This window comes from Apodemus sylvaticus, chromosome 4 (genome assembly GCF_947179515.1).
Source record: "Apodemus sylvaticus chromosome 4, mApoSyl1.1, whole genome shotgun sequence".
Classification (NCBI taxonomy): Eukaryota; Metazoa; Chordata; class Mammalia; order Rodentia; family Muridae; genus Apodemus; species Apodemus sylvaticus.
In genome coordinates, this window is record NC_067475.1 from 45,744,299 (window position 1) to 45,769,996 (window position 25,698).

A 25,698-nucleotide genomic window follows, 5' to 3' on the forward strand; every position below is an offset into this window, starting at 1 on the left:
TTCTTTTGTTGTCTAATTGCTCTGGCTAGGACTCTGTTTAATCAAAACTCAAACAATGATTTGTATGAGCTGGCAGGCTCTCACCAGAGATCTATGAGAGAAAAGAGAAAACAGATTATCCAATAGCACTATGTATGTTGAGTAAATTTTTATGAAGATGCTGTCACCACCACCATAAAAGGTTCTTCTGGGTTTCTGAATCCACTCTGGCCATGAAATGGACCCAAGACAGGAACCAACATTTGTTCCACCAGGTGGAGAGCAAAGTGACTGCTCCCCAGTGGGGAGGAACCGTGTCCTTATTACCAGCATGCTACAAGCAAGGAAGCTACCTGTCCTAGATAAAATGTCATGGTGGACTGCATAAATATGTCACCAAAACTAATACATACTGTAGATCTGAGTTTTTAAAACCGATACAAGAAAAATCAGCATTACCCAGCCAATGATCACTTAAATGATCTCTTAAAATACTGTTCTTCTCCTTAGCTCTGTGCTCCAAAAGTTAACGTTTTATTTTCTCTTAAATTGCTCTATCATTTCACTCACAAGTTGCTTTGTACATGGTAATTATAAGAATCAATCTGTTCCTTTTGAGAACAACCTTTCTATTCTTCTGGTAATTTCCCTCCTCTGTATGGTTGCATAAAGTAGGTTGGTTCACACTTTTTTTTTTTTAGCTATATCACAAGGCATAAAACATCTATAATTGCCTATATAGGCAATTTTAAATCTTCGCAATCTCATTTTAAATGCCATCAAAGTCTGGACCTATTATGTGCATATAAAATTTTATATCTGTATGCTCAAATTAGCACATCTCGCCTGATAACTTTCCTGCGTTCAAAAGAAAGTTTTGTTGCTAAGTACCTCAAAAATGAAAAGATGCTTTTGAAGGCAAGTATGATAGAAAAAAGCACTGTGATTTAATTCACTGCATTTGGCTAGTAAGACACACACACACACACACACACACACACACACACACGCACACAAAATGAGGCAAAAGGAAGAAACTAACTGACCTCCTCTAAGGAAAGAAATGGATACACTAACCTCAAAGGGACACAAAATTATTCCTTGCTTTAAAAACAAGTAAAGCTATTGAAACAGGCTTCTACCAAAACACAGGTAACTATTAAATAGCTATAAAAATTGACTAATGTGGGAAAGGCAGCAAGTCCTAAATATTAGTAAAAAATTATTTTAATTCACATATCAACTTATTGTCTCTGTGAGTCTGTGTGTGTGTGTATCTATTTGGAAGTCATTCTAATATTATCAACCATTAATGGCAATATAGAAAGATTAAACCATAGTCTGAAGATTTTTTATTTGGGAACACCTCAGACCATTCCAGAGTAGATCACTACCAAAAAAAATGGGGGTGCTAGGAAATGATGGTAAGAATCAAGTATATTGTTAACATTATACAATCACATTGAACACCTTTTTCTGCAAAGGATTCATTTTAGGTTTTTCTGAGGCTACCAGAAGCTGTTTCTAGAAACCCTATATGCCATTTTCTTTGAACACAGCCTTATGATAAGTTTTAACTTAGGAATTAGGCACAACACTAATAACAAATTTGGGCAATTATCATATCTTATAATAAACTTTGTTGTCAGCTTTTACAAATTTATCCCTAGATTTGTCTGCTTAATTTTCTTTTAAAGTCATGGGTACCTAAATTCATGGAAAGATATAGAATTGTGTATAAGACAACCAAAGCAAACTAGCCTTCTACACCAGGTACTGCGTCATCTGGTTTGCAATAGCTCATTTTATCTTATCGTTTGACTGGCAGTGATGGCTGCTCCAAATGTAGCTATTTTAATAGATAAGAAACTGAAATTTATAGTTACTCCAAGGTCATCTCTGATAGAAGTGAACCTCACAAGAACCTCACAGTCACTTAGAAGCCATTGACTCCTGCCCTGGTTCCACCACACTAGCAAACGTCTGAACATTCTTTTCCATTGCCCATTAACACACATGAGAATCTTAGCCTCATTCTTTGGCTGTGTCTTCACTAGCATGGTTGAGCACAGTTTATGTGTAAAGCACGCATTCACAGAAGTCCATTGAGAAAGTTGTCTCTGCTAAGGAAGGCCAACTTTATTTTCAGATTGCTAATATTGATAAAATTTAAAATCACCTTGTAAGTCTAGGACCACTTAAAAAAATCAATCAAATGTTAACTGGATGGACACTGAAGATCTCAAATCCAACTCCCATGTCCAAAATACATATAAAAAGTTCAAGAAATGTTCCAGGAAAAATGAAAAGTGGATGGAGAAATCTCGTTAAAAGTAAAATATTTTATTCAACAGTAGGCAGAACTTGGAGAATCTTGTGGAACAGAAGGAGAAAGTATTGAAAGGAGGCAGAGGGATCAATCATACCACAAGAAAACCTACAGAACCATCTAACCTGCACTCATGGGGGTTCTCAGAGATTGAACCACCAACCAAAGAGCATGCATGGTATTACCCAGGCCCCAAACACATATGTAACAGATGTGCAACTTGGTCTTCATGTGGTATCCCTAACAACTGAATCAGAGGCTGTCTCGGATTCCGATTGCCTTTGGACCCTTTTTCCCTAAGTGGGCTACCTTATCTAGGCTCAGCAGGAGAAGATATTCCTAGTCCCACTGAAACTTGATATGTCAAAGCCGGTTGATATCCATGGGAGGCAACTCTTTCTCTGAGGAGAGGGGAATGGGGGGAGGTGAAGTGAGAGGGGAGGACTAGAAGGAAAGAAGGGAGGGGAAGCTGTGATTGGGATGTAAAATATATAAATTAAATATTTTTTTAAAAATGAGAATCTTTCAACCACCCATTTTATAGAAACCACCCATTTAAGATAAAGTCCATTTAGACTAATACATATGTCAACTAAGTAATAAACATAGAACAACCACAAGCTAACAGTAATCTTTTAAACTGATGCTAACCATATTTCATTATATGAACAGTTTATTTCTTTAATTTGGAGAAAGGACAATAGAATAGTGTTTAATATATAAGGTTTGAAATGAGCTTGGTTCAAAATCTCACTCGGCCACTTGCAGTTATGACTGCTGTCATGATGATTTTTAAATTAAGTGATTTAAAATCAAAAAATTAACTGCCAAAAATTATCTGGCATGCAAGAAGTGGTATATTTGCTAAATTAAAATGAAATATATTAATGTAGATTGAAATGAAAATTTTAGCCACACACACATACCAGGAAGAGGTGTTTAATTGGTCAAGAGGAAAAGTTACTTTTCCTGAACACCAGAGTACAGAAAAGTATGAAGAAATAGCCAGCTATTTGGAGTCACCAAATGATAAGGGCTAAGAAAAGACATAAATATTTCAATGCAATGTTTTGTTTGGTGAAAACCACGCACTCGTAAACCAGAAAGACAAAAATAAATTAATCACCATTCATCACTAAACTTTCCGATTAGCCTAATGCCCACTTCATTACATAAAAAGACTTCTTGGAAATAGAAGGTGTGATACTGCATATTTATATTTTAAACAAATAGCCAGAAATAATTACTGGTTAGTAGTATTCTCATAAAGATATTTATGGTTTGGTTATATAAATATTCCACAAACAGCAAAACCTTAAACTGAAAAAGCTATCAATCAGGGGAGGGAGGGAAATATTTGTGGAGGCATGAGACTGGCATGTGTGTCTTCTTCAGTCACTCTTGGTCTGACTTTTTTGATGGGTCTTCTATACAAATGGTTAGAAACTGCATTGTAATTAATCTAAAGGTAGCAAAACAAATGGCCAGTGAAATTAAAATTTTAGATAAACAATGAATAATTTTCGGTGCATTTCTCAATCATTACATGGGATATTCTTACAACAAAAATAAGCTACTGCAATCCAAAGTTTTTATATTTCACTGGCTAGCATGCTTTTTCTTTATTTGCCAAATGTGATAATGCAGTCTACGTACTGTAGTACATTAAGGTTTACACATTTATTCAGTTAGTCATTTATTGATAAATTGTTATTGGCCTTTAAAAACTACCAAATGATGTATTGGGTGTTAAAATGTGCTCGTAATAGTTTTATGCTTCAAGGACTCAGCAATGAATAATATTGGCAGATTCTCACTTCCTTAAGTGTTTATTTTAGTAATAATTTATAGATGAAGGCTAAATAAACTAATTATTAATTTGTACGAGCATAATGCTAACTGCCAAGTTATTTTGATTAATAAGTGCCATTGAGAAAAATCAGTTGACGAGGATCAAAGGCCACTGCAGCTGGAGGATGCTGGGTGGTACGATTAATGATAGAGAAATGCCCTTCATGCAAAGAGCTAGGGAGAGGACAAGAAAGGGAGGAGGCACAGACGTAAAGGGTCTTGGGCAGAAGTACATGTGACTCCCACAGGACATGCATGAAGAACCATCTGAGTGTGGTCAGCAGAGTTGAGGAGTGGTAGGAGTGGATCACTAGAAGAGTTTGGAGACTGAGACCAAGTCCAGATATCGACAAAGGTTCAAATCCATGATTCGGCACTTGGATTTTTTTCTTGGTAGCCTGGATTTGGATTTGGTTCAGATGAGAATGACAACCAACAGGATGCTTAGGTGGGAAAGCAAATGAACTGGATTATTCCCAGAAGTCTCCATGTGATGTTAACGGGTGAGGGGAGTGGATGAGAGAATTGGTAAGTAAAGAGAAAGATGGCATCACTCGGTGAAGGGTGAAAGAAGGGGGGAGATTCCATCAGTTTCAAATGTCAGCGTGTACTGATTCTATTTGTCCTATTTACAAAATTAGACCATGTCCTGTGTCTTTCACCTGCAGTTGCCTATATTGGCATCATCGGTGGTTAGCCTCTACTTCCTGGAACTCACAGATGTCTTCAAACCTGTGCACTCTGGATTCAGTTGCTATGACAGGAGTCTTAGCATGCCATACATTGAACCAACCCAGGAGGCTATACCATTCCTCATGTTGCTTAGCTTGGCTTTTGCTGCTCCTGCAATTACGGTAAGAATTGACTCTCAAATTGTATTGTTCGGTTCCAGAGAACAAAAGATGATCCAGTTTGTGTAGTTTAAGTTTACAGGGGAGAACAAAGAAGGAAAAAGGTAAACTCTAACCCTTCAACTGGAAGATCTTGTGTAGGATATACTGTATATTTTGACATTATCATGTAGTTGATTTCTTAACATGGTTGGTATGTAAAGTTTCAAAAGAGTACATGGTTTGCTTGCATTTATACATCATTATGAAAAAGGTTTAGTGATTATGTCATTCTTTTTAATAGGTACTATTAAATTGTTGATACATGTCTAAATGATGTATTTTTCCTGTGCTTGCTATATGGATTCTAGAAAATTGAAAATAAATAATTATATACCCAAAGATTCTTACCTCAAAAATGATTTTTGATAACATTTATAGGTTCAATTTTACTAAAGTAACAATTTATGTTGATTATAAGCAATGAGGCATACCAACTGTACAAAGCTTAAAACTCACCTTTCAGGCATGTGTGCATTTTCTCTCTCTATCTCTCTTTCACATACATGCATACACACACATGAATAGATGGATAGGAAGGTAAACAGAATGAGATCCTTCAGATTCACATCAGGCATTTACATCTTAAACTATATATATATATATAATTTCACAATAAAGTAAACTAAGACACAGTTATTTTTATTTTTAAAATTTATTATTATCAAAAATGTATTATGAAAAATTACACACTAAAATTAGCCAGACCAAAGACTATACAAGTCAATAAACTTACAGATTCAATAGCCATTCAGAACAGAACCTGTGAAGCTTCACATTTTGTTTTATACACTTAGTAGTACTTTTATGCACTTATCTACAACCAAAAATAGAAAAGCCATGTCAGGTTAAAAAAAAATGTAGTTTTCTATCTTCCTTCATAGTGAATGTGCATTCATTGCCGCCTTCAGCCCATCTTCCTCCCCTGGCATTTAGTTTTCTTTGTTCTTTATTCTACATAATATACTGTATCCATATATATATTTGTGTATAAGCATGCTGGCTACTTATGTTATATATTACTAGCTAGATACTGCATATGACTGAGAGCTAGCAGTTTTTTCTATCTGAGATATACTGTTGTTGTATACTGTTGAATAAAATTGTACATTCTAAGTTCATTTAGTTACCTGCAGATTTTGTGACTACACTTTTCTTTAGAGCAGAATAGTATTCCATTTTATATGCATATAATTTTTCATTATCTATTCATCTGTTGAAGGACAACTAAGTAGATTCTAAATCATTACAACAGTGACTAGGGCAGCAATAAATAATGGGGTACAAATATATTAAGGATAGGGTATAGAATTCTCTGAGAATGTGCCCAAGAGTGAAATTTTAGAGTCATATGGCTCTAGTTTTAATTTTTTTGAGAAATTTCTAAGCTGATTTCCACTATGGCTATATTAACTTTTGCCTCTTCAAAGGTTAAATAAGCCTTTTGTTCTTTCCACATCTTTTCCAATCATTCTTGTCACATTTATTGATGACCACAATTCTGACTAAGAGAAGGTAATATCTTAAAGTAGCTTTACTTTTCATATTTCTAATAGCAATGAATACTGAAAATTTGAAAATACTTGTTGGCTGATTATGTTTCTTTTATGAAAATTACCAGTTCATTTGGCTATTTTTGGTTGGCAACTTTATTTCCTCCATATTGAATTTATAAAACAGTTGTTTTAATGTGTTAATACATAGCACAAAAATATTTTTATTCAAGTCTTGCTGCCATTTCTTCTACCCCCACCCTACTAGCCTAAAGGATAAAAAAATGTTTCCAGGGTGATGGTGGATGCCAGAAGGAACCTTTGCTCCTCTCTAGTCCTTTCAGCATGCTCATAGATGTTGGGCAAATATTATTAAATTAAAAGGTATGCTTAAGTACAGCTTTTATGAAATTCTTTCATACACTGGCCTTTTGAGTTTTGGAACATCAAAGCTTTTTTGTAGACTGTCTGAACTCAACCCTTTTGTGTATTCAAAACACTACTCCTGAAGTAAATAATAATGTTATTTATACTATAAGTATATTGAATAAAATATTTCTGTAAAATAATTAAAGCCTAATTTGCTCAACTAGTAAATTAATATTATTTGAGCTCCTGTGAATTCAGGGGGTTGGAATTATTAATTATGTATATGGAAGCAGAGAGAGAAAGTTTTTTTAAAATCTTTTTTTGTGAGAAAGCTTTTTAATGGATATTTCCCCTACTAGTAGTACCTTCCCTTCACTTTGCTTAGCCAATTGTCCATAATAGAAAAGGATATTTTTTTTAAAACCTATCATGCCAGAAAACATTTCTCAGTTGCTATTGCCTATCAGGATCCTTTATCACATGATGCTTCCTCTCCTGACATGGTTGCATCTAGTGGGGACAATGACCTTGGCCTCATCATAGTCTTCCTACTTCTCTTGACTCCCTTGACTCCAATCATAAACTCTCAATAAACAAGTTAGGGATGCGTCCTAGGGCTTTGGGTCTTGAAGACCTGGTAAATCAATAGAGATCTACCATCCTTCCTCTCACTGACCAGATCTGGGAAGCCCAGAGCTACTTCCTTCCATGGGGCATTTCTATAGGGTCTCCATCCTTTATGCTTCTTAATGTAAAAGGAAGCAAATCAGGAACTGTTTAGGATTCGCAGTGGTCCCCCATCACTGAAGGCCTCCAAGGTATCAGTGACCTGTTCCTTCAGCAACAGTTTCATAGACCTTGAGAGAACAGTATTGAGATGAGCTTCGGGATTGCTGACATATGACAGAATCTGACACTCCTCTCTTGCCAAATATATAACATTCCTCTAGTTTTGTTCTGATTTCATTTTTCTTTATGTTTTTAAGGCCTTCCACATAAAAAAGTGCTTTTCTCAGCATTGAGTGTGTGGCAAAAGGGGAAGCCATAATTCTGTCTATAATCTTACTGCCAACAACCTTCCTAAGTCCTTCCCCTTCCCTTTACTCAAAGTGAATGTGAGCAGACTCTAATCTCTGAACATCAAAGATTCTGGTTTTCTTTTCATCTTTGTAGCTGAATGAACTTATTACAAAATTGGGATCTTCCTGGGAAAGTAGGAAGACAGATTTGGCTTAGAAAACTAAGAGATGCATTTGGCTTCATTTGGCTTAGATTTTACAGCAGACTGGTATAAGGAGAAGGACTAACTACACACATCAGATAACCTAGTATATTTCCATGTCTCATCTGATATAACAATGTTGGAAAATATCAGTTAAAAATATACATAGTTAATTTGGAATTAAATAATAGAGATCAATTCTCCCTCTATCATTTCTGTACTGACTGGCTTTAAAAGAGTTATCATACCATGCAGTATTTATGTTTGGCTTAATTTCAGAATTCCTTGAAGAACATTATATGAAAAATTTGTATACAAATTAAGTCATTACCATGATATGTACACCACATTACTCATACAACTAAATATAACTAGGAGGGCTATAATTTTTAAGCATTTTGTAAAACAAATAAAATATTTTAATGAGAACATAAAAGCTCACCCAGACACATCTAACCCTAACCATTATCCAATCCTAACTACCATTACATGTGGCATGGTCTTCTGTATCTTAGAGACTGTTAATCTCTTGAAACCCTATTTCCTTAACTCTGCATATTTATGAAAATCACTATCTAATTTTCACAGAAATTTATTGGGGGACAATACTCTTAAATATTTGAAATCTTTTTTTTAATTTTATTCGATATATTTTTTATTTACATTTCAAATGATTTCCCCTTTTCTGGTTCCCCACTCCCCGAAAGTCACATAAGCCCCCTTCCCTCCCTCTGTTCTCCCATCCATCCCTTCCCACTTCCCTGTTCTGGTTTTGTCTTATACTGCTACACTGGGTCTTTCCAGAACTAGGGCCCACTCCTCCGTTCTTCTTGTACCTCATTTGAAGTGTAGATTATGTTTTGCATATTCCAGTTTTCTAAGTAATATCCACTTATTAGTGAGTGCATACCATGATTGATCTTTTGAGACTGCATTACCTCACTTAGTATGATGTTCTCCAGCTCCATCCATTTGCCTAAGAATTTCATGAATTCATTATTTCTAATGGCTGAATAGTACTCCATTGTGTAGATAAACCACATTTTCTGCATCCATTCTTCTATTGAGGGATACCTGTGTTCTTTCCAGCTTCTGGCTATTATAAATAGGGCTGCTATGAACATAGTGGAACATGTATCCTTATTACATGCTGCGGAATCCTCTGGGTATATGCCCAGGAGTGGTATAGCAGGATCTTTCGGAAGTGACATGCCCAGTTTTCTGAGGGACTACCAGACTGACTTCCAGAGTGGTTGAACCAATTTGCAACCCCACCAGCAGTGGAGGAGTGTTCCTCTTTCTCCAACATCCTCGCCAACATCTCCTGTCTCCTGAGTTTTTAATCTTAGCCATTCTGACTGGTATAAGGTGAAATCTCAGGGTTGTTTTGATTTGCATTTCCCTGATGACTAGTGAAGTTGAGCATTTTTTAAGATGTTTCTCCGCCATCCGAAGTTCAGCCAAAGTCGGAAATTCAGATTTTGTTTGTATTATAAGCAGCAACTCAGATTTCTAGGGTAGTTAGCACAATTAGAATAATAAAGACAAATCCCATATTTTCAGGCATGATGCTAAAAATGCAGACAACTATGAAGTGGCTTTTCCCTTGGAGGGTTCTCGTCTAAGGACAGGCAGTCCAGTGAATGAGTAACATGTGATGCATTCAATAAAGCTACTCTAAGGAGAAAGACGGAGCACTAAGGGAGCTACAAAGAAGATGATGGAGTTCATGTTAGGGAGTAGTGAGAGATCAAAAGAAAAACTCCTGAGTGGAAGGACACTTAAATAACTTTGAATTCCTTCACTGGTGCTGTATTTCTTCAAGTCACAGAGCAACTGTGGGACTATGCTATGTCCCAGTGTTTGTATCTTAAAATACTCCTGATGCATTCTTTATCCATTGATTGGACTAATTACTGTATGGTTTTTTTTTTTATCTGTTATAAACATGCACTCTGAAAGCTTCTATCTCAGAAAGACTCCCCACTTACATAGACTCTCTTGTCATCTGCATTCTCCAGTAAGACAGCCACTCACCATGTGCCTTTTCCAAATCTCAATATATTTTATTTAAAACTTTTTAATGTAGTACTATTAACATTAAATATTGAATTAATTCCCAGTGCCTACAGTTCTAGTTTTTGGCTGCTACATGTGAGTTGTGTCTAACACCTTAGCCAATACAAACAATACTTCTACCTGTACAGACATGTGTGAAATGACTAAAATGAATAGTACTTTTATAGTCATTCATGCTTTCTATGTATTCTTCCAACTGCTAAATACAAATTGTTTAATTGGCCAAATCTGCTCAACAAACGTTCCTAATCCTAACTCTATACTTGATTTTTCTAAGGCATCTTGGCATTGATTCTCAAAGCTCCAGCAGAATCAGTCACTGTGGAGTTGATTGAATTACTTTGTGTGGTGGGCAAGAAGCTGAAGGCTGATTGTTGTAATCAAATTGAAATTGAGGTATTTTCACATGATTGGTCAACATACCGGAGTGGACGAAATCCAGCCAGATCTCTTTAGATCTGTTTACAGTGCACAATTCGCTTAGTTTTTACTGCTTGCTAAATCCCTAGGATAAATTGCTCGGGCTTCTGAAGTGCTGAAGACACACACACACACACACACACACACACACACTTCTCCTTGTTGAATTGGAATTGGCGATGTGAGGGGGTAGGGGATGAAGCACAGTTTCTCTGTGGTCATGTGTAGGTGTAGTGATCTTCTTTGACACCGTGTGGCCTTTGCAGATCATGGTGGGTGAAGGGATTCTGTACTGCTGCCTCTCCAAAAGAAGAAATGGAGCTGGACTGGAGCCCAACATCAATGCCGGGGGCTGCAACTTCAACTCCTTTCTCAGAAGAGCCGTCAGATTCGTTGGTGGGTGTGAGCAACCAGAAAGAATGGAAATGCTTTTTTTGTAGAGAAATGCTATGCCTAATTACAGATATTATGCCCTTAAAGCTGTAATTTAGATGTATACGTTCAGTATGTGATGAGTTTTCCTGTATATGAGTATACAGGAAACTGTTTTTAAAAATTGGTATCTAGGTTCTCTTTCCAATATGTTATTAGAGTCATGGCCCTGGTTTTGTGAGCTAGCAAAAAAGAAAAAAGAAAAAAGAAAAGAATAAAAGAAACACTTCAGGGCATTTTACCAAACTCTGATTGAAGCACAAATTTCCTTTAAAAGTGTAAGCTTTAGGCTTTAATTTTTCTTTCCAGAGCAGGAAAAACTGAGTAGAGGCAAGGTCCATGGAATCCTGGCCAGCATCAAATTACAATGTTGCTGAGGCTTAGCCTTGAACTCCTCAGCCTCGTGCCTCTGCCTCCCAAGTTCCAGAATTACGGGTGTGTGGCCCATACCCTATTTTGTTGCTTTAAATGGTGAATAAGTGTCAGTGAGCTGTCATCAATTGACAGTGTTTGAGAAATTAATTTATTCACATAAGTGAGTCTGTTTCTTGGTAGGTTTATCCTGAAGTCATCGTGTTTGGAAATGTCAGGAGAGACTGCTTCATCATGGCTATTTTTTCTTGGTTAGGATCTCTTGTCCCTCCCCTCCTTCACCTTAAAATTTTTAATGAAGTCTATAAGAAAATTACAGGCCTGACTAAGCAGTCTCTGAATCCCACTAATTCCTAAATAACAATAAGTATGGAACCAACTTATAGTTGTTGGAGCCATAGACTTCTTTTTACTTTTTGTTTTTACTGATTTAAGCAGTTATCCGCAATACCAGACACCAAACTGAATGTTCTATCTTCATCCCAGTAAGTCAATAAAGGTTATCTGTACGCTATATAATTATTACTTTATATTATATCATTATATTAAAGTATTACATTATTTTAACCTTGTATTATGTTTTCCTTATATTATTGTGGTATTATATGCTCCATCATGTCAGCATAAAGAAAGTGGTAGCTTCATGTAATATCTCATGAATAATTAAATTAAATCTTCTCACCCAAGCCGGGCAGTAGTGGCACATGCCTGTAATCCTATCACTCTGGGAGGCAGAGGCAGGCAAATTTCTGAGTTCAAGGCCAGCCTGGTCTACAGAGTGAGTTCCAGGACAGCCAGGGCTATACAGAGAAACCCTGTCTCTGAAAAAACCAAATCCAAAAACAACAACAACAACAACAACAACAAAAAAAAACCAAAACCAAAAAAAAAAATCTTCTCACCTATAACAAAACAAAACAAAACAAACAAACCTGACTCTGAATCATTCTCCAAACTCTGCTCTTTAAAGATATCTTTTTATAATCATATTGATACATTTAAAAAGCCAGTAATTCTATTAGCAACATTTGAGGCAAGAAAATAGAACTCCAAGACCCAAAAGTGAGCCCAGAGAAATGTTCCCATAATAGAATATGATGCTATGGACAAAGGAGGAGTGTGTACTCTGCAATGTTCCCAGCAACGTCATCCTCCTGGACCTCAGAGAGTCCCATATCCCAAAGGTAAAATGTGTTGATTCCCTTTCTATTCAGTCTTTACCCAGCCCATGCAAATCTCAGACCACACTGCCTGTTCTTTGTTCTGAACATACAGTGATCTAAGGTACACAGTGTTAAGAACAAATCACAGGGATCTGGAGAGATGGCTCAGTTGTTATGAGAACTTGCTGCTCTTCCAGAGGAGTGGAGGAGTTTGTTTCCTAGAACCAACATTAGGCAGCTTACAAATGCCTGTACCCCCCTCCCCCCACTCTAGGGGATCTAATACATTCCCCTGATCTCCATGAGCATTCCCACAGTATTGCACATCATCAAACACCTACACATTAATATATATGGATAGAGCTTATTCATGCTTCTAGGAAGTAGAATGTAGAGATCAGCTATCTGTGTCATAAATCCCCAGAGCCAGTGACACTGGGGCTGGGCTGATTAAAGGACAATCACTAGAGAAGAAGAATGGAAAATGGTGTGTACAGTTCAGGGCTGCAGGTTTGGAGGTGGTGATGGGTGCCTCTAAGAATGACTCTGGGAGTGACTCATGAATCAGAAGTCAAGCAGTTGAGTCAGAATGAATATGGGAGTCAAGACAGCCTGGGAGGAGATGCCAACTCTGGATTACATCTTAGAAGGTACTACGCACAAGATGAGTCAAACGAGCGACTTCAAACAGGTATAGAGCTTGAGGCTTCAGAAACTATGATTGGTCCCAGAGGATAAAAGTGGAATTTTGGCTGGAGATAGAAAACACTGTTACCAAATAAGGCAGCTCCCACTGCTTCCCAGGCTGTAAGTGTCTTTTGGTGATTAAGACAAAGCCCACCTTCTTCCTCCTTTGCTTAATTAGCACTCTTAGCAGGATCGTGCTTCATAGAGAATGAGACTATGGATTCCGGAGGGTTTAGTAACTGTGCCTGAAGTCAGAGAGCATGATGAGAACAGGGGCAGAATTACCCAGAAATGCTCAGAAATTTTAAGTTATTTTTAATTGGCTGTGTACATCATGTTAGAAATTTAAATGATTTTTATCATATTACTTCTTTGACAATATTATACATTATATTTAGTGCAGACTGACTATTCTCACCTCCTCAATTGCTTTTATTCCTGTCAACTCCCCCTCCTCCCTAAAAGTTCTGTTTCACATTGCTGAACTATTTAGCTACTAGGGGCTCAGTAAGGACAGTTGCCTTAGTTGCAAATCCACCAGATTCCAATGAACAGTTCCAAACCCATGATCACACAGATGGCCTGAATAAGTTCAGTTAATCGCAAAACAAAAGAATTAACTTAATGGCATTTTAATTCTACTACATGTCTCATACCATGCCCTCTCTAATCATTCTTCAACTTTCCCCAGGTAGGTGACACGTGACCTTGGTTAAACCATGTTAAGAATTGGCCTTAGGCACTGGGGACATGGCTCATCAGTTAAACACACACTGCTCTTGCAGAGGTCCCAGGTTCAGATTTTTTGCACCCATGCAACCTCAGAACCCCCTGCAACTCCAGCTCTCAAAATCTGACACCTTCTTCTGTGCTTTGCAGGTACCTATGCTCACAGGTGCACAGACATACTTAATTAAAAGTATTAATTATATATAAAGGATATACCCTAATTAACAAGAGAGACTACAGTATACTTACTAAGGGAATTATCAGGGTATTATGTTACACCTAAATAGCAACTTAGTTTAGAAAGTTTCAATATTATCTCTTAAATTATATTAGAGAAAATGGCAGGACACTCTAAGGTCACCTATCAGTGTGTGATAAGCGCAGTTAACACTAATGGAAACCCCTTGCTAGCCAGTGACTTGGTAACAATGTTCTCCGTTTGCTTCTAGGTGTCCATGTGTTTGGACTATGCTCCACAGCTCTCATTACAGATATCATACAGCTGTCCACAGGATATCAGGCACCATACTTTCTGACTGTGTGCAAGCCAAATTATACCTCTCTGAATGTATCCTGCAAAGAAAACTCCTACATCGTGGAAGATATTTGTTCAGGATCTGACCTTACAGTTATCAACAGTGGCAGGTTGAAAGAACTCTAAAACTATTTCATGCAGATATTTGTGTCCTGTCATCCTTGTACCATCTAAACATGCCTTTTTCAGTCACAATGACATTTAGTTTACTTATATTTTCAATGCAATAATCTCTTCGGAGACGTTAACACAGATATGGGCTAGTGGCGTGTTCTGAATCCTTCCCTTAAAGTCTCCACATTTCAGTTTCACAGTCTTGCTGCAGGATCTCCTTCACTGAATCCATACTGTGTGTTCTCTGACATCAGTGATCCCTTATAGCCAACAGTCAATTGGACTCATTTATGCCAAATACCAAACATCTGTGTTATACCTCTTCAGTATCCTTTATTTTAAAAATAGGTAAATTTTGCTTTTCTAAAGTATGTGGAGTAACATCTGCAATAGCATCTGTTTTCTTTGAATCAACACAAGAATGTTAAACAGCTCCTGACTTTACATTTCAGAAAGTTAAGAATATAAAATTCAAAAAGCTACTAATACATTGGATTTTTTTCAATCAATAAACTAAAATAAACCTAAAGACAAGAATAAGTTCCTGAGAGGCTCAAAAGAAATAGAGAGATGCAGAGCACTAAACAATTATGAAAATTGTATTTGTTATTTAGTGACTTCTCATGGAAGCGATTCCACGAACCATTCAGTAATTCTGAATCTACATTAAAGTACCACGTTCTGTATTCTTTCTCAATTCTTCTACATTCCTCTGTGTTGGATTGCAACCATCAAATAATTAGAAAAGCAATAATATTAGTGACTCTTTTTTCTGTGTTTTTCTGCCACTGAAAGAAATTTCAAATTCTTTGTCTGTGTATCCCTTTCTGTGTGTGTGTTCCCATGACCAATATTGTAAATGAACCTTACTCCCTACACTGTTTAATTTAAGAAAATTCTGTTTTAAAGGAAACAGTCATGTTTCAGTGGGCTAAGCAGAGAAACAATTTGTTAAAACTGGACTTTTCTTATACATTTTTAGAATATAAAAATACATTAAGACCTACTGCTATAGGAAAATAATTATATTACTTAACATAATGAAACTATCTTGGAGCATTAAAAAAATGTTTAAAACATCAAAGTCCTACATTTTATGAACTTTCAGAGTGAACTGCTATAGTTGTAACTAGAGAGCAGTTATGTTTTCCAACTCATTACAGACTTCATCTCGCATGTTCCTTTGCCAACCTGATACCTATTTTCTACTTCCTTTCACTTTAATTTTTACTGAAAAGTGCATCATCGCTATTCTTTAATGCTAGTGACCAGCAATACTCCTGAGAGTAGTAAATCTCTCTGGTTTTCTCAGTAACCTAGATATGAATTAAGGTTATGGCTTCTCACTTTGTGACTTTGAGTTGAACATCTTGCCCAGCATTCATTCTTGAGATGATTGCTGCAGCACACTAAAACTAAGATGCATAACTTGGCTGTCTTCCTTTGGCAGAAAGTCGTTCCCATCCCAACATGCGACCCTGGCCGCCTTTGCTGCTGTCTATGTGTCTGTAAGTACTGGGTTTCTTGTTGCTAAACAGTGACCTTTAGAAAACCTGAGAAATGAATGTTTCCTCCAGATAACTGATTACAATTTAGTTCTGCATCCCTTTAATGCAAATAGCATCTAAAGCAGTTATCAGATACTATTTAGAAAAAAAAGATATAAAAGAATTTTTTCATAGAGTCATAATACTTGCTTAACCTTGGGCCATTTTAATGCAATACTTGGTGGGAAGATATTTATGAAATACATGAAAATAATCAAAACCAAAAGGTTTTTATTAAATGTAGAGAAAACTAGACAAGAACACGGCTTTCAGTATTTATATAACAATGGTTAATGCTAGGTTGGTGTCAATTTTGTAAGTGTTAGGCAGTGAAGAGCTCTTGTGTTTGTCTGACATACCCTATGGAGTCTTTTATGAGATAAATGGACCAAAATGTAGTGGTATAAAAGAAAGAGGTGAGGACTCACTGGCCAAATCTGCACGGCTTTAATGTTTTTCAAACTTTTCTGCAATTACACGAGAGCTCCGATGTTCATTCTGTGAACGCGCCATGCATGGCCAAGAACTAAGCCATGGCAAGCGGAAAGGGGCAACAGTACATCGAGTGTGTCAGTCAGACACTTGAGTTGAACTTGGTGCTTGCTTAGACTTTTCTAGCACCGTGGCCTTTCTCACACGCTTAACTCGCTTCCTTCATTTTAAAGATGTACTTCAACTCCACATTAACCGATTCCTCTAAGCTCCTGAAACCTCTCTTGGTCTTCACATTCATCATCTGTGGAATCATCTGCGGACTAACACGGATAACCCAATATAAGAACCATCCAGTCGATGTCTACTGTGGCTTTTTAATAGGAGGAGGAATCGCACTGTATTTGGTAAATAGCATTATTATTATTTGGTGAAGTACAGTTTAAGATGGAAAGGCTTTCATAGAATATTTTGTAAAATAAGTTACCCATGACATATTCCATATTTATGGGAAAAATCAGAGGGGGCATCTTCATTCTATGCCAAATTATACTCTATTTCCAATACAATGATTTGATGACTTCTTCTTGTGAGCCAAAATTGAGTTCAGAATCATTGGGTTTCAGTCTTAAAGTAAGCACGATAGATAGATAGATAGATAGATAGATAGATAGATAGATAGATAGATAGATAGTGCTATGGCATGTGTATTGAAATTTCACATATGAGGAAAGTGGAGAGAAATAAAAGAAGGAATAGTGACATTTTAGAGAAAGTTTCTGTAAGTTTCCCAATACTATAAATGTGTAATCTCTGAAATGTAGCTATGTTCCAACTAATAGTGAATTTTTTATCATTTTTATCCCTCAAAGATGCTAAATATCTTCTAGTAAATATCTGCATTATAAGGAAACTGATAGTGTCTATTGAAAGTAATCATGCATGCATCCCTTCATTCATCTTAAATATTCATTGTCTTCACATTGGCATCATCAAACAGAAGATGCATTCCTCAGAGTCTCATATTATACAAGCATAAATGGTTACAACATGCATAGTGACAGAATGTGGTTCTAAAGAATAGGAAATTGCCAATGGAACATCAGGAAGTATTTCTAGAAATGATATGGTAAGGCAAGAGAGTGGAAATCACATTTAAGGGGAGAGATTATCACACAAGAGACAAATGTGTGAAAGGACAGCTGCAAAGAAAGGGAAATATTGGAATGAGAAATGGTGGCCAAATTTTAGCTCGGAAGACAGGAATTATGACAACCTATTCAATAGACCAGGCAAATAATCAACATAATAGATTGCTAGAGAGAAAGGCTTCTGTGGGGCTCATGATGAATCAAAAGTCTGAAGGACAGAAAAGCCATGAGAATTTTGTAAGCCAGAGACATTACTTATAGAAGTATCACTGTAGTTATTTAGGACATGCACAAGGTCACAGAGTTAAAAAGAGCCAAGGATAACCAATATGCAGGTGGCAAAAAAGAAACAGGCAACAAGAAAGAAACTAAGAGGGGCTGACAGACATAAACGTTGGTTGCCAATAGCCACAGCTCTTAGCTATTTTATCTGGGTGCTTGTATAAATGGAATCACAAAAAAAAAATCTTGAAAAAAATTATTTATGAAGTGTGCAATGACTCTGTCTTTAGAAAAAAGAAGAGCCAGTGATGAAACTGATGTTTACTGTTACGTGCTTGCTTCAGCAGCATGGAAAGAGATCCCACAGAAGTCAGTGGGTACTAAGAGCACATATGCCAGGGTGTCTATGGAGTGAGTGCCAACTGGCCGTGAGAGCCACAAGAGAAAGAGCTTCCACTTGCAGTTGTTGCGTGTCCCTCACACTCATGTGAGAGCCCAGGACCCTGGCATTCACGTGAGCTTTACCACCAACCCAAGGTTCAACACTTCAGAGCCACTCAGAAACTTGGTCCTTTCCCTATAGAATGAATATATTGAAGTAGAGCTATAACTCAGTAGTAGAGCATACAAGCACAAAATTAATTAATTGGTTAACTAGTTAAAAATAATAATTGTTTTTTTACATTTCTTTCAAAATAAAAATTAAATCACTATATTACCAGTCTGAGCACTGAATATTTTACAATAGGGTCAGAACTTGCTGTTCAGTGGAAGATTTCCTCACATACAAATGAAATGCAAATATTAATAGAACGTTAGGGAGTCTTGAGGCCAAGAGCACAGGGAGATATATTTGAAAGGAGACACAAACCAACAGGATCGTCAGGGCAAAGTTCATGTCTGTGATCTTAAAAGACTCAAGCAGGAGAATTGCAAATTTAACACCAGCTTGATCTACCTAACAAAGTCTTCTCAAAAAAGAAAGAAAGGAAGGAAGAAAGAAGAAAGAAAGAAGAAAAACAAAAAGAAAAATGAAAAAGAAAAAAGGTTAATTTACATATGATAGCATACACCTAAAATCCTAGCTCTTGAGAGGCAGAGACAGATATTGATCTGCTGCAGGTTTGGGGCCAGCCTGATCTACCTAACAAATCCCAAGCCCACAAGATCTTCATCATAATGAAGTAGTGTCTCATCTCTCTCTCTCTCTCTCTCTCTCTCTCTCTCTCTCTCTCTCTCACACACACACACACACACACACACACACACACACACACACACGCGCGCGCTCGCGCACACACACACACACACACACAGATTTTATTCTATTTGGAACATTATCATTCCTAAGTGTATGCTACTCCCCAGTGTGAAGCACTCTGTAAAATACTAAAACCATGAAATTGCATTTCTTAGGCTTAAAAAGCAGACCCAGCCGGCTTCAGTTGAAACTATCTCACAGGCAGACACTTGCTTCATGATCTCCTGTAACCAGGATAATAATTTTGAACCTGAAATTTAACCTTTTCCACATCTAAAACAAATAAAAACGATAGACTGAATATGAAGACAAAAATTGAAGAAAACTTGGCCCACATAAAGTATAAAGCAGTAATTTAATCCAAGTTTCCCACTTGAAGGTCAAGTTTAAAGCAGACAAGCAAGGCTAAAGTGTGATTTGAAACAATGTCTATGTCCCTGCCTCATTCCCAAACCCCACACGGTTTTCATCAATGATCCATTGTTCTATATATCTCTGAAGTGCTGCTGTTTGCCATCAGAAAATGGAAGATAAATGATTCAGATGTCTTGAGCTGTCTCTTAAAAAGAAGCTCTTGAGTCCAGAAAAAAAAAAAAAAGAACAGCTTTGGAACACAGAAAAAAAAAAGTCTTCATTTCTTTCATTGTCTATCTTTTCTTTTAGAAACATACACACAATTTGACAATTACATATGCTGGGACTGAAAAGACTCGCCTTATTTCTGAGCGATTAGTTCAGTGGTCTAGACAGTTATGAGCTACATCCACTGCCACCATCCCCACCAAGCCCCCAGAGTAATTGTACTTTCATTGTTTTATTGCTCTGTGACTTATGCACAGTACCTACCTCAGGTGTGTGCTCCCTTGGACATTCTAGGAGAACCATGATTAATTGCTCCTTCCAGTGTGTGATACCTGTTATTTTCCCTCGAATTCCAGGGCCTATATGCTGTGGGGAATTTTCTGCCTAGTGAAGACAGCATGCTTCAGCATAGAGATGCCCTCAGGTCACTGGCAGACCTCAATCAAGACCCCAGCAGGGTTTTATCAGCTAAAAATGGTAGCAGCGGTGATGGAATTGCTCACACAGAAGGTATCCTCAACCGAAACCACAGGGATGCAAGCTCATTAACAAATCTCAAGAGGGCCAACGCTGACGTCGAAATCATCACTCCTAGGAGCCCCATGGGGAAAGAGAGCATGGTGACCTTCAGCAACACGCTGCCCAGAGCCAACACTCCCTCCGTGGAAGACCCAGTGAGAAGAAACGCGAGCATCCATGCCTCCATGGATTCTGCCCGGTCCAAGCAACTCCTTACCCAGTGGAAGAGCAAGAACGAGAGTCGCAAGATGTCCCTGCAGGTCATGGACACTGAACCAGAAGGGCAGTCACCACCCAGATCCATAGAAATGAGGTCCAGCTCAGAGCCGTCGAGGGTGGGCGTGAATGGAGACCACCATGTCCCGGGCAATCAGTACCTCAAGATCCAGCCTGGCACAGTCCCCGGGTGCAACAATAGTATGCCTGGAGGGCCACGCGTGTCCATCCAGTCCCGCCCTGGCTCTTCCCAATTGGTGCACATCCCCGAGGAGACCCAGGAAAACATAAGCACCTCGCCCAAGAGCAGTTCTGCACGAGCCAAGTGGCTCAAAGCAGCAGAGAAGACCGTGGCCTGTAACCGGAGCAACAACCAGCCCCGCATCATGCAGGTCATCGCCATGTCCAAGCAGCAGGGCGTGCTGCAGAGCAGCCCCAAGAATGCCGAAGGTAGCACCGTCACCTGCACAGGCTCCATCCGCTACAAAACCCTGACTGACCATGAGCCCAGCGGCATCGTGCGAGTGGAGGCTCACCCCGAGAACAACAGGCCCATCATCCAGATCCCGTCCTCCACCGAGGGCGAAGGCAGTGGCTCCTGGAAATGGAAAGCCCCGGAGAAAAGCAGCCTGCGCCAAACCTATGAGCTCAACGACCTCAACAGGGACTCAGAAAGCTGTGAGTCCCTCAAAGACAGCTTTGGTTCCGGAGATCGCAAGAGAAGCAACATCGACAGCAATGAACACCACCACCATGGCATCACCACCATCCGAGTGACCCCGGTGGAGGGCAGCGAGATAGGCTCAGAGACGCTGTCGGTGTCCTCCTCACGTGACTCCACCCTGCGCAGGAAGGGCAACATTATCTTGATCCCGGAAAGAAGCAACAGCCCTGAAAACACAAGAAACATCTTCTACAAAGGAACGTCCCCCACACGGGCTTATAAGGATTGAGTGATGGCTTTTCCTGTCATCATTTTGGTGACACCCCAACCTCCACCCCCACCCCCACCCCCATCCCCACCCCAAGACCACACATTTATTGTACCTTGTGCTCTTTTGGGTTTTTGTTTTCTTTCGGTTTGGGGGCTTATTTTTTTCTAGAGGAGATGGAGAGCCTTCCTGTCTAACTAGATTGTTCACCATCAGACGGGAACTCTCACTGAACCACCACAGAAATCATGGCGATTTTACACCAAGAAAAAGGAAAAGCACAAAGCCAGACCCGAACTAATCTGTCATCGGAACAGTTCTTAAGGCACTGAGGCTTTGCAGAGGATAGTATTACGATAAAGTGGTTTCCTCCGATGTATAATATTTAACTTTCTGAATGTGCCAACTTTGGAGGGGTTTGGGTTTTTTTTTTTCATTATAATTAGCTGTGGGAACGCAAAACACATAGGTTTCCCTGACAGCAGAGGCCATGCAGTATTATATATTATTCATTTTTTGCAGACTCTGCACCAGAAGAGCAGACTGGGCGGTGCTGATTATCACAGTACATCTACCATTTAAACTCTCAAACTCTATGTAGCTGTGAAATAGTGGTGTGCGGCCCCTCGTCGGAGAAATGCTACGTCATTCAGAAAATGCCAGTGACTTTGTGTTAGAATAGGCCATTGTTGGCTTCCCTGTAGTGGCTCTCTCACAGTTAAAAAAGAAAAAAGAAAAAAATTGGACAGGGTTCTGAGCACTTCTTTGAAAGATTTTTTTTTTCAACATCTGAAAGTCTGTAGGAATGTTTTCAGTGAAACAGAGTAACTAGTTCTCTGCATCATTTTTCTGCTTTTTATTTAAGTATTGGTAATGCTGGTTTCTGATTTGTTTGTTTAGTGAGTGCATTCGCATACTTAAAATACATTGTTTTAGAGAATATTTTGAAATTATTATGATTACATTTTTCATTTTATGGCTTTACCTTAGTTTATTAGGTTTTTGATATTATGCACACACTCTTCTATTTTAAGAAAGCAAAAGTAACAATTTTCATTCATTGTGCAAAATACACTGCTGTGAGGTCCTACGCAAGAAATCTGAGCCAACGGTTGAAACTGTGCGTTCCATTGCCAGGTACGTTGGTCAAGTTCAAGATGTCTCCAATCCCGTGGCATAGGTTACCCCATCAGTAAGTAATCCCAAAGTTTCATTTTGTCCCAGAGCATTTCATCGTTGTGTTATCTTGATAACCACCATATTGGAGCCACAGTGGAGGTGAGCTTAACTCCCTTCCCTGACACACTTTTAACCGGACACCAACAGTAAGAATCTAGGCAAATGCTAATTGATAAATAGAAGTGTATCACAGTATAAATTTAGAAGGTATATCTTCAAAATATCAGGCCAGGTAAAGCTTTTGTGCTTAGAATATAACCAACAGTTTTAGCCAAAACTGTTGAATCTAGAAATTTGTGCCTAAATCAAAGGAAATCTTATTGTCGATAGCAAGAATTTAACAACAAAATATTTTGAAGTGTTTTTCCAAGTTAGGTGTTTAAAGTGTGAAGAAAGATTTGGTTCTTGAAATTACGTCTTAAACCTTTTTCATGGTATGTCTTAAGAATTATAATGTACACTTGATGATTGCCAAGAAGGGGTTGCGGGGGACAAAAACAGCAAACGGCAGAGCTGGTTGGTCTGAACTCAGTGCAGTTTTCAGTGACAGTAACAGCTGTCCAGAAAAGAATCATATCATCCATCCTCAGCTTCTATGTTCAAAGGGCAGAGCTTTTTAGAAAACTCAACCTCCTAAGGCATTAGGAATTTAGCTGAAACCAGCAGAATTGAAAACTCTGGCAATAAAATATAGACTCAACCGTAACCCTTCTGGCAAGTTCCTTCTCAGAGAAGGAAGTGGGAGTACAATGTGGCCTTCCCCACTTCTTTTACATCTCCCCCATCACAATGTCCCCGCTGGCCTGGCCAGTTCCTAGAGGGAAGGGTGGACTGGTTTTAGTACTCTGAAGAAAAACCAAGCTGCAGTATTTGAGGTGCAGTATGATATTTCCTAATCTTTCCTATTTCTTAACAAAAAGATTTTAAAGTACTTCTCTAGTCATTGAATTTTTGTTCTTTACATACTATTGATATATTCTTTTCTACTCAAAGTGCCAAAGGCTACAGTTTTTAATGACTTAACAAATTGTACCACATTGTTAAGGAAATATAATGATAGACACTAGAATTCAGACCTCTGCATGTATATTTGATAACACATCTTTTGTAAAAAATAAATAATTACAAAAAATTTGTTTACATTCCACAGGTACCTTAATTTAAAATAAATCAGACTAACAGGTGGTATCTCTTCTTAGTGTTCTATTTATCTTATTTGCTAATGAGAACAATTCTTCTTCTGTTAGGCTGTGCTTTATTGATAAAACCAAGTATTGAATAAAGAGAGTTAATTATCTTTTTAAAGTAAATAAAATTATGAATATATAATATATATGAAGTATTGTGTTTAATAAAATGTTATGCAATGTTTTCCAAACTGATAAAGTTTGTAAAGTGCTATAAATGTATTTTGTTAAGTACAGATCAAAGCTATCGTGTGAGTATATTGTGCTAACATCATAGAAATAAAGATTAGATTTCTTCATCAAAACTAAAATGTTTGGGTTTTTATTTCAGACAGAATGTGAATTGATAATAACTTGGAAAAGTGAAAGAAAAGTATAAATATGAGTTGGATAAACTCATGGTCAATGGGAAGAAAATATTGCATAAAAATAATGTTTTTCAATCTACATCTTCTTTTTTGGAAATTTTATTTCAAGAACCTAGAGAGATTTTTTAGTGAACAACAAAATTCCCTTCTCTTCTACAGGACCTGTTTAGTTTCTAGCACCCAGAACTGGTGGCTCACAAATGCTTATAATAAACTCTGTCATGTGGCCTCTTTAAGCACCTGCATACATACGGCACACTCATACTCACAAACTGTTAAATAAAAATAAAACTATTTCGAAAAGAATTTTTAAGTCATGCTTATTATGGGAAGCCTTTCCCCATACTTAGGCATACTTTCCCACACTTCAAGACTATAATATATTTTTAAAATGAGATAGGAAAGTAGTCATGTGGTCTTAATGTTTAAAAGTAGTCAAGGTACTCTTCTCAATGATTGCCTTCATGACATTGTTGGAAGGACTGTTGCATCTTTTCTTAAAAGAGTACCTGACAATTAACCCTACTTTCATCAAAGCCATTACTGCCAAACTCTTCAACTTTTACTGATCTATATCTCATTAGAAATTCTTAACACAATGTACAATAAGATGCATGCTTTACTCCAATGGTCTTTAAGTACTATGCTGCATGGACACAAAGCAGCAGTTGTCTAGAGACACCACTAAACTTGTGAAACTGTTCAGTAGCAATCATTGTCATGGATACCAATGAACAGCATCATTACAGAGAGCTAGACAACAACCATTGCATGTTCTTGTGAAATTATGAAAATATCCTGGTGTTACAGACATTAATTGCAGACCACAATGTGTTTCATGATGATGTATAATTTCAAACTACTTTGATTCTGAATTTTTCATTTCTAAATAAGCTTTACCACCTATTTGATTCTTTTTGAAGACTATCTAAAAACACTTTATAGGTTTCTGTAGATTAGTAGCACTGTTTTACATACTAAATAAAACTACTGAAATGGAACTAAAAAATAAACTGCTTAACCAAAATGTGTAATTAACATTATCTCCCCTTGGCCATGGGTGAAGAGAAATAAACAAATATAAGTTCCTAAGAGCCTATGTCAACCATTTTCCCATATAGTACATCAATAGCTGTGATTCCTGTACAGATGTCTCTGGACATCTCAGTACTGATCCTTTTGAGGAGTCAGATCAGCGGCTTCTGTGCTGTGCATGTCATTTCTTTCTTTTATACATTAAGTAGTATAAAATGGTGTTGCATTCCACACCATCGAGCAAAAGATCATAAAGTTGTAGTTATAGGAATTGTTTTAGTAACCATGCTCTCTAGTTGCAAACAAATATCTAAGTGAGAGGCTAATAAGGAGATGAGCTACTCCACTGCTCAGAAAATGTAGTCGTAAGCTCCTAGCTGTGATGATCCATTCCTCGTGGATA

At 37.7% G+C, this 25,698-nt stretch overlaps 1 protein-coding gene across 2 annotated transcripts in view; it reads left to right on the forward strand.

Annotated features, from left to right (window-relative positions):
- The window catches only part of Plppr4 (phospholipid phosphatase related 4), a 40,785-nt gene extending 19,238 nt beyond the window's left edge, over positions 1 to 21,547 (forward strand). The window contains exons 2-7 of one of the 2 annotated variants that reach the window (XM_052178512.1): positions 4,828 to 5,013; positions 10,899 to 11,028; positions 14,465 to 14,660; positions 16,115 to 16,172; positions 16,877 to 17,050; positions 20,216 to 21,547. In XM_052178512.1, the coding sequence (XP_052034472.1) occupies positions 4,828 to 5,013; positions 10,899 to 11,028; positions 14,465 to 14,660; positions 16,115 to 16,172; positions 16,877 to 17,050; positions 20,216 to 21,547 (2,076 nt within the window). The remainder of the gene's footprint in view (positions 1 to 4,827; positions 5,014 to 10,898; positions 11,029 to 14,464; positions 14,661 to 16,114; positions 16,173 to 16,876; positions 17,051 to 20,215) is intronic. The other variant, XM_052178513.1, reaches the window with a different exon arrangement.
- Positions 21,548 to 25,698: the final 4,151 nt, after the last annotated feature.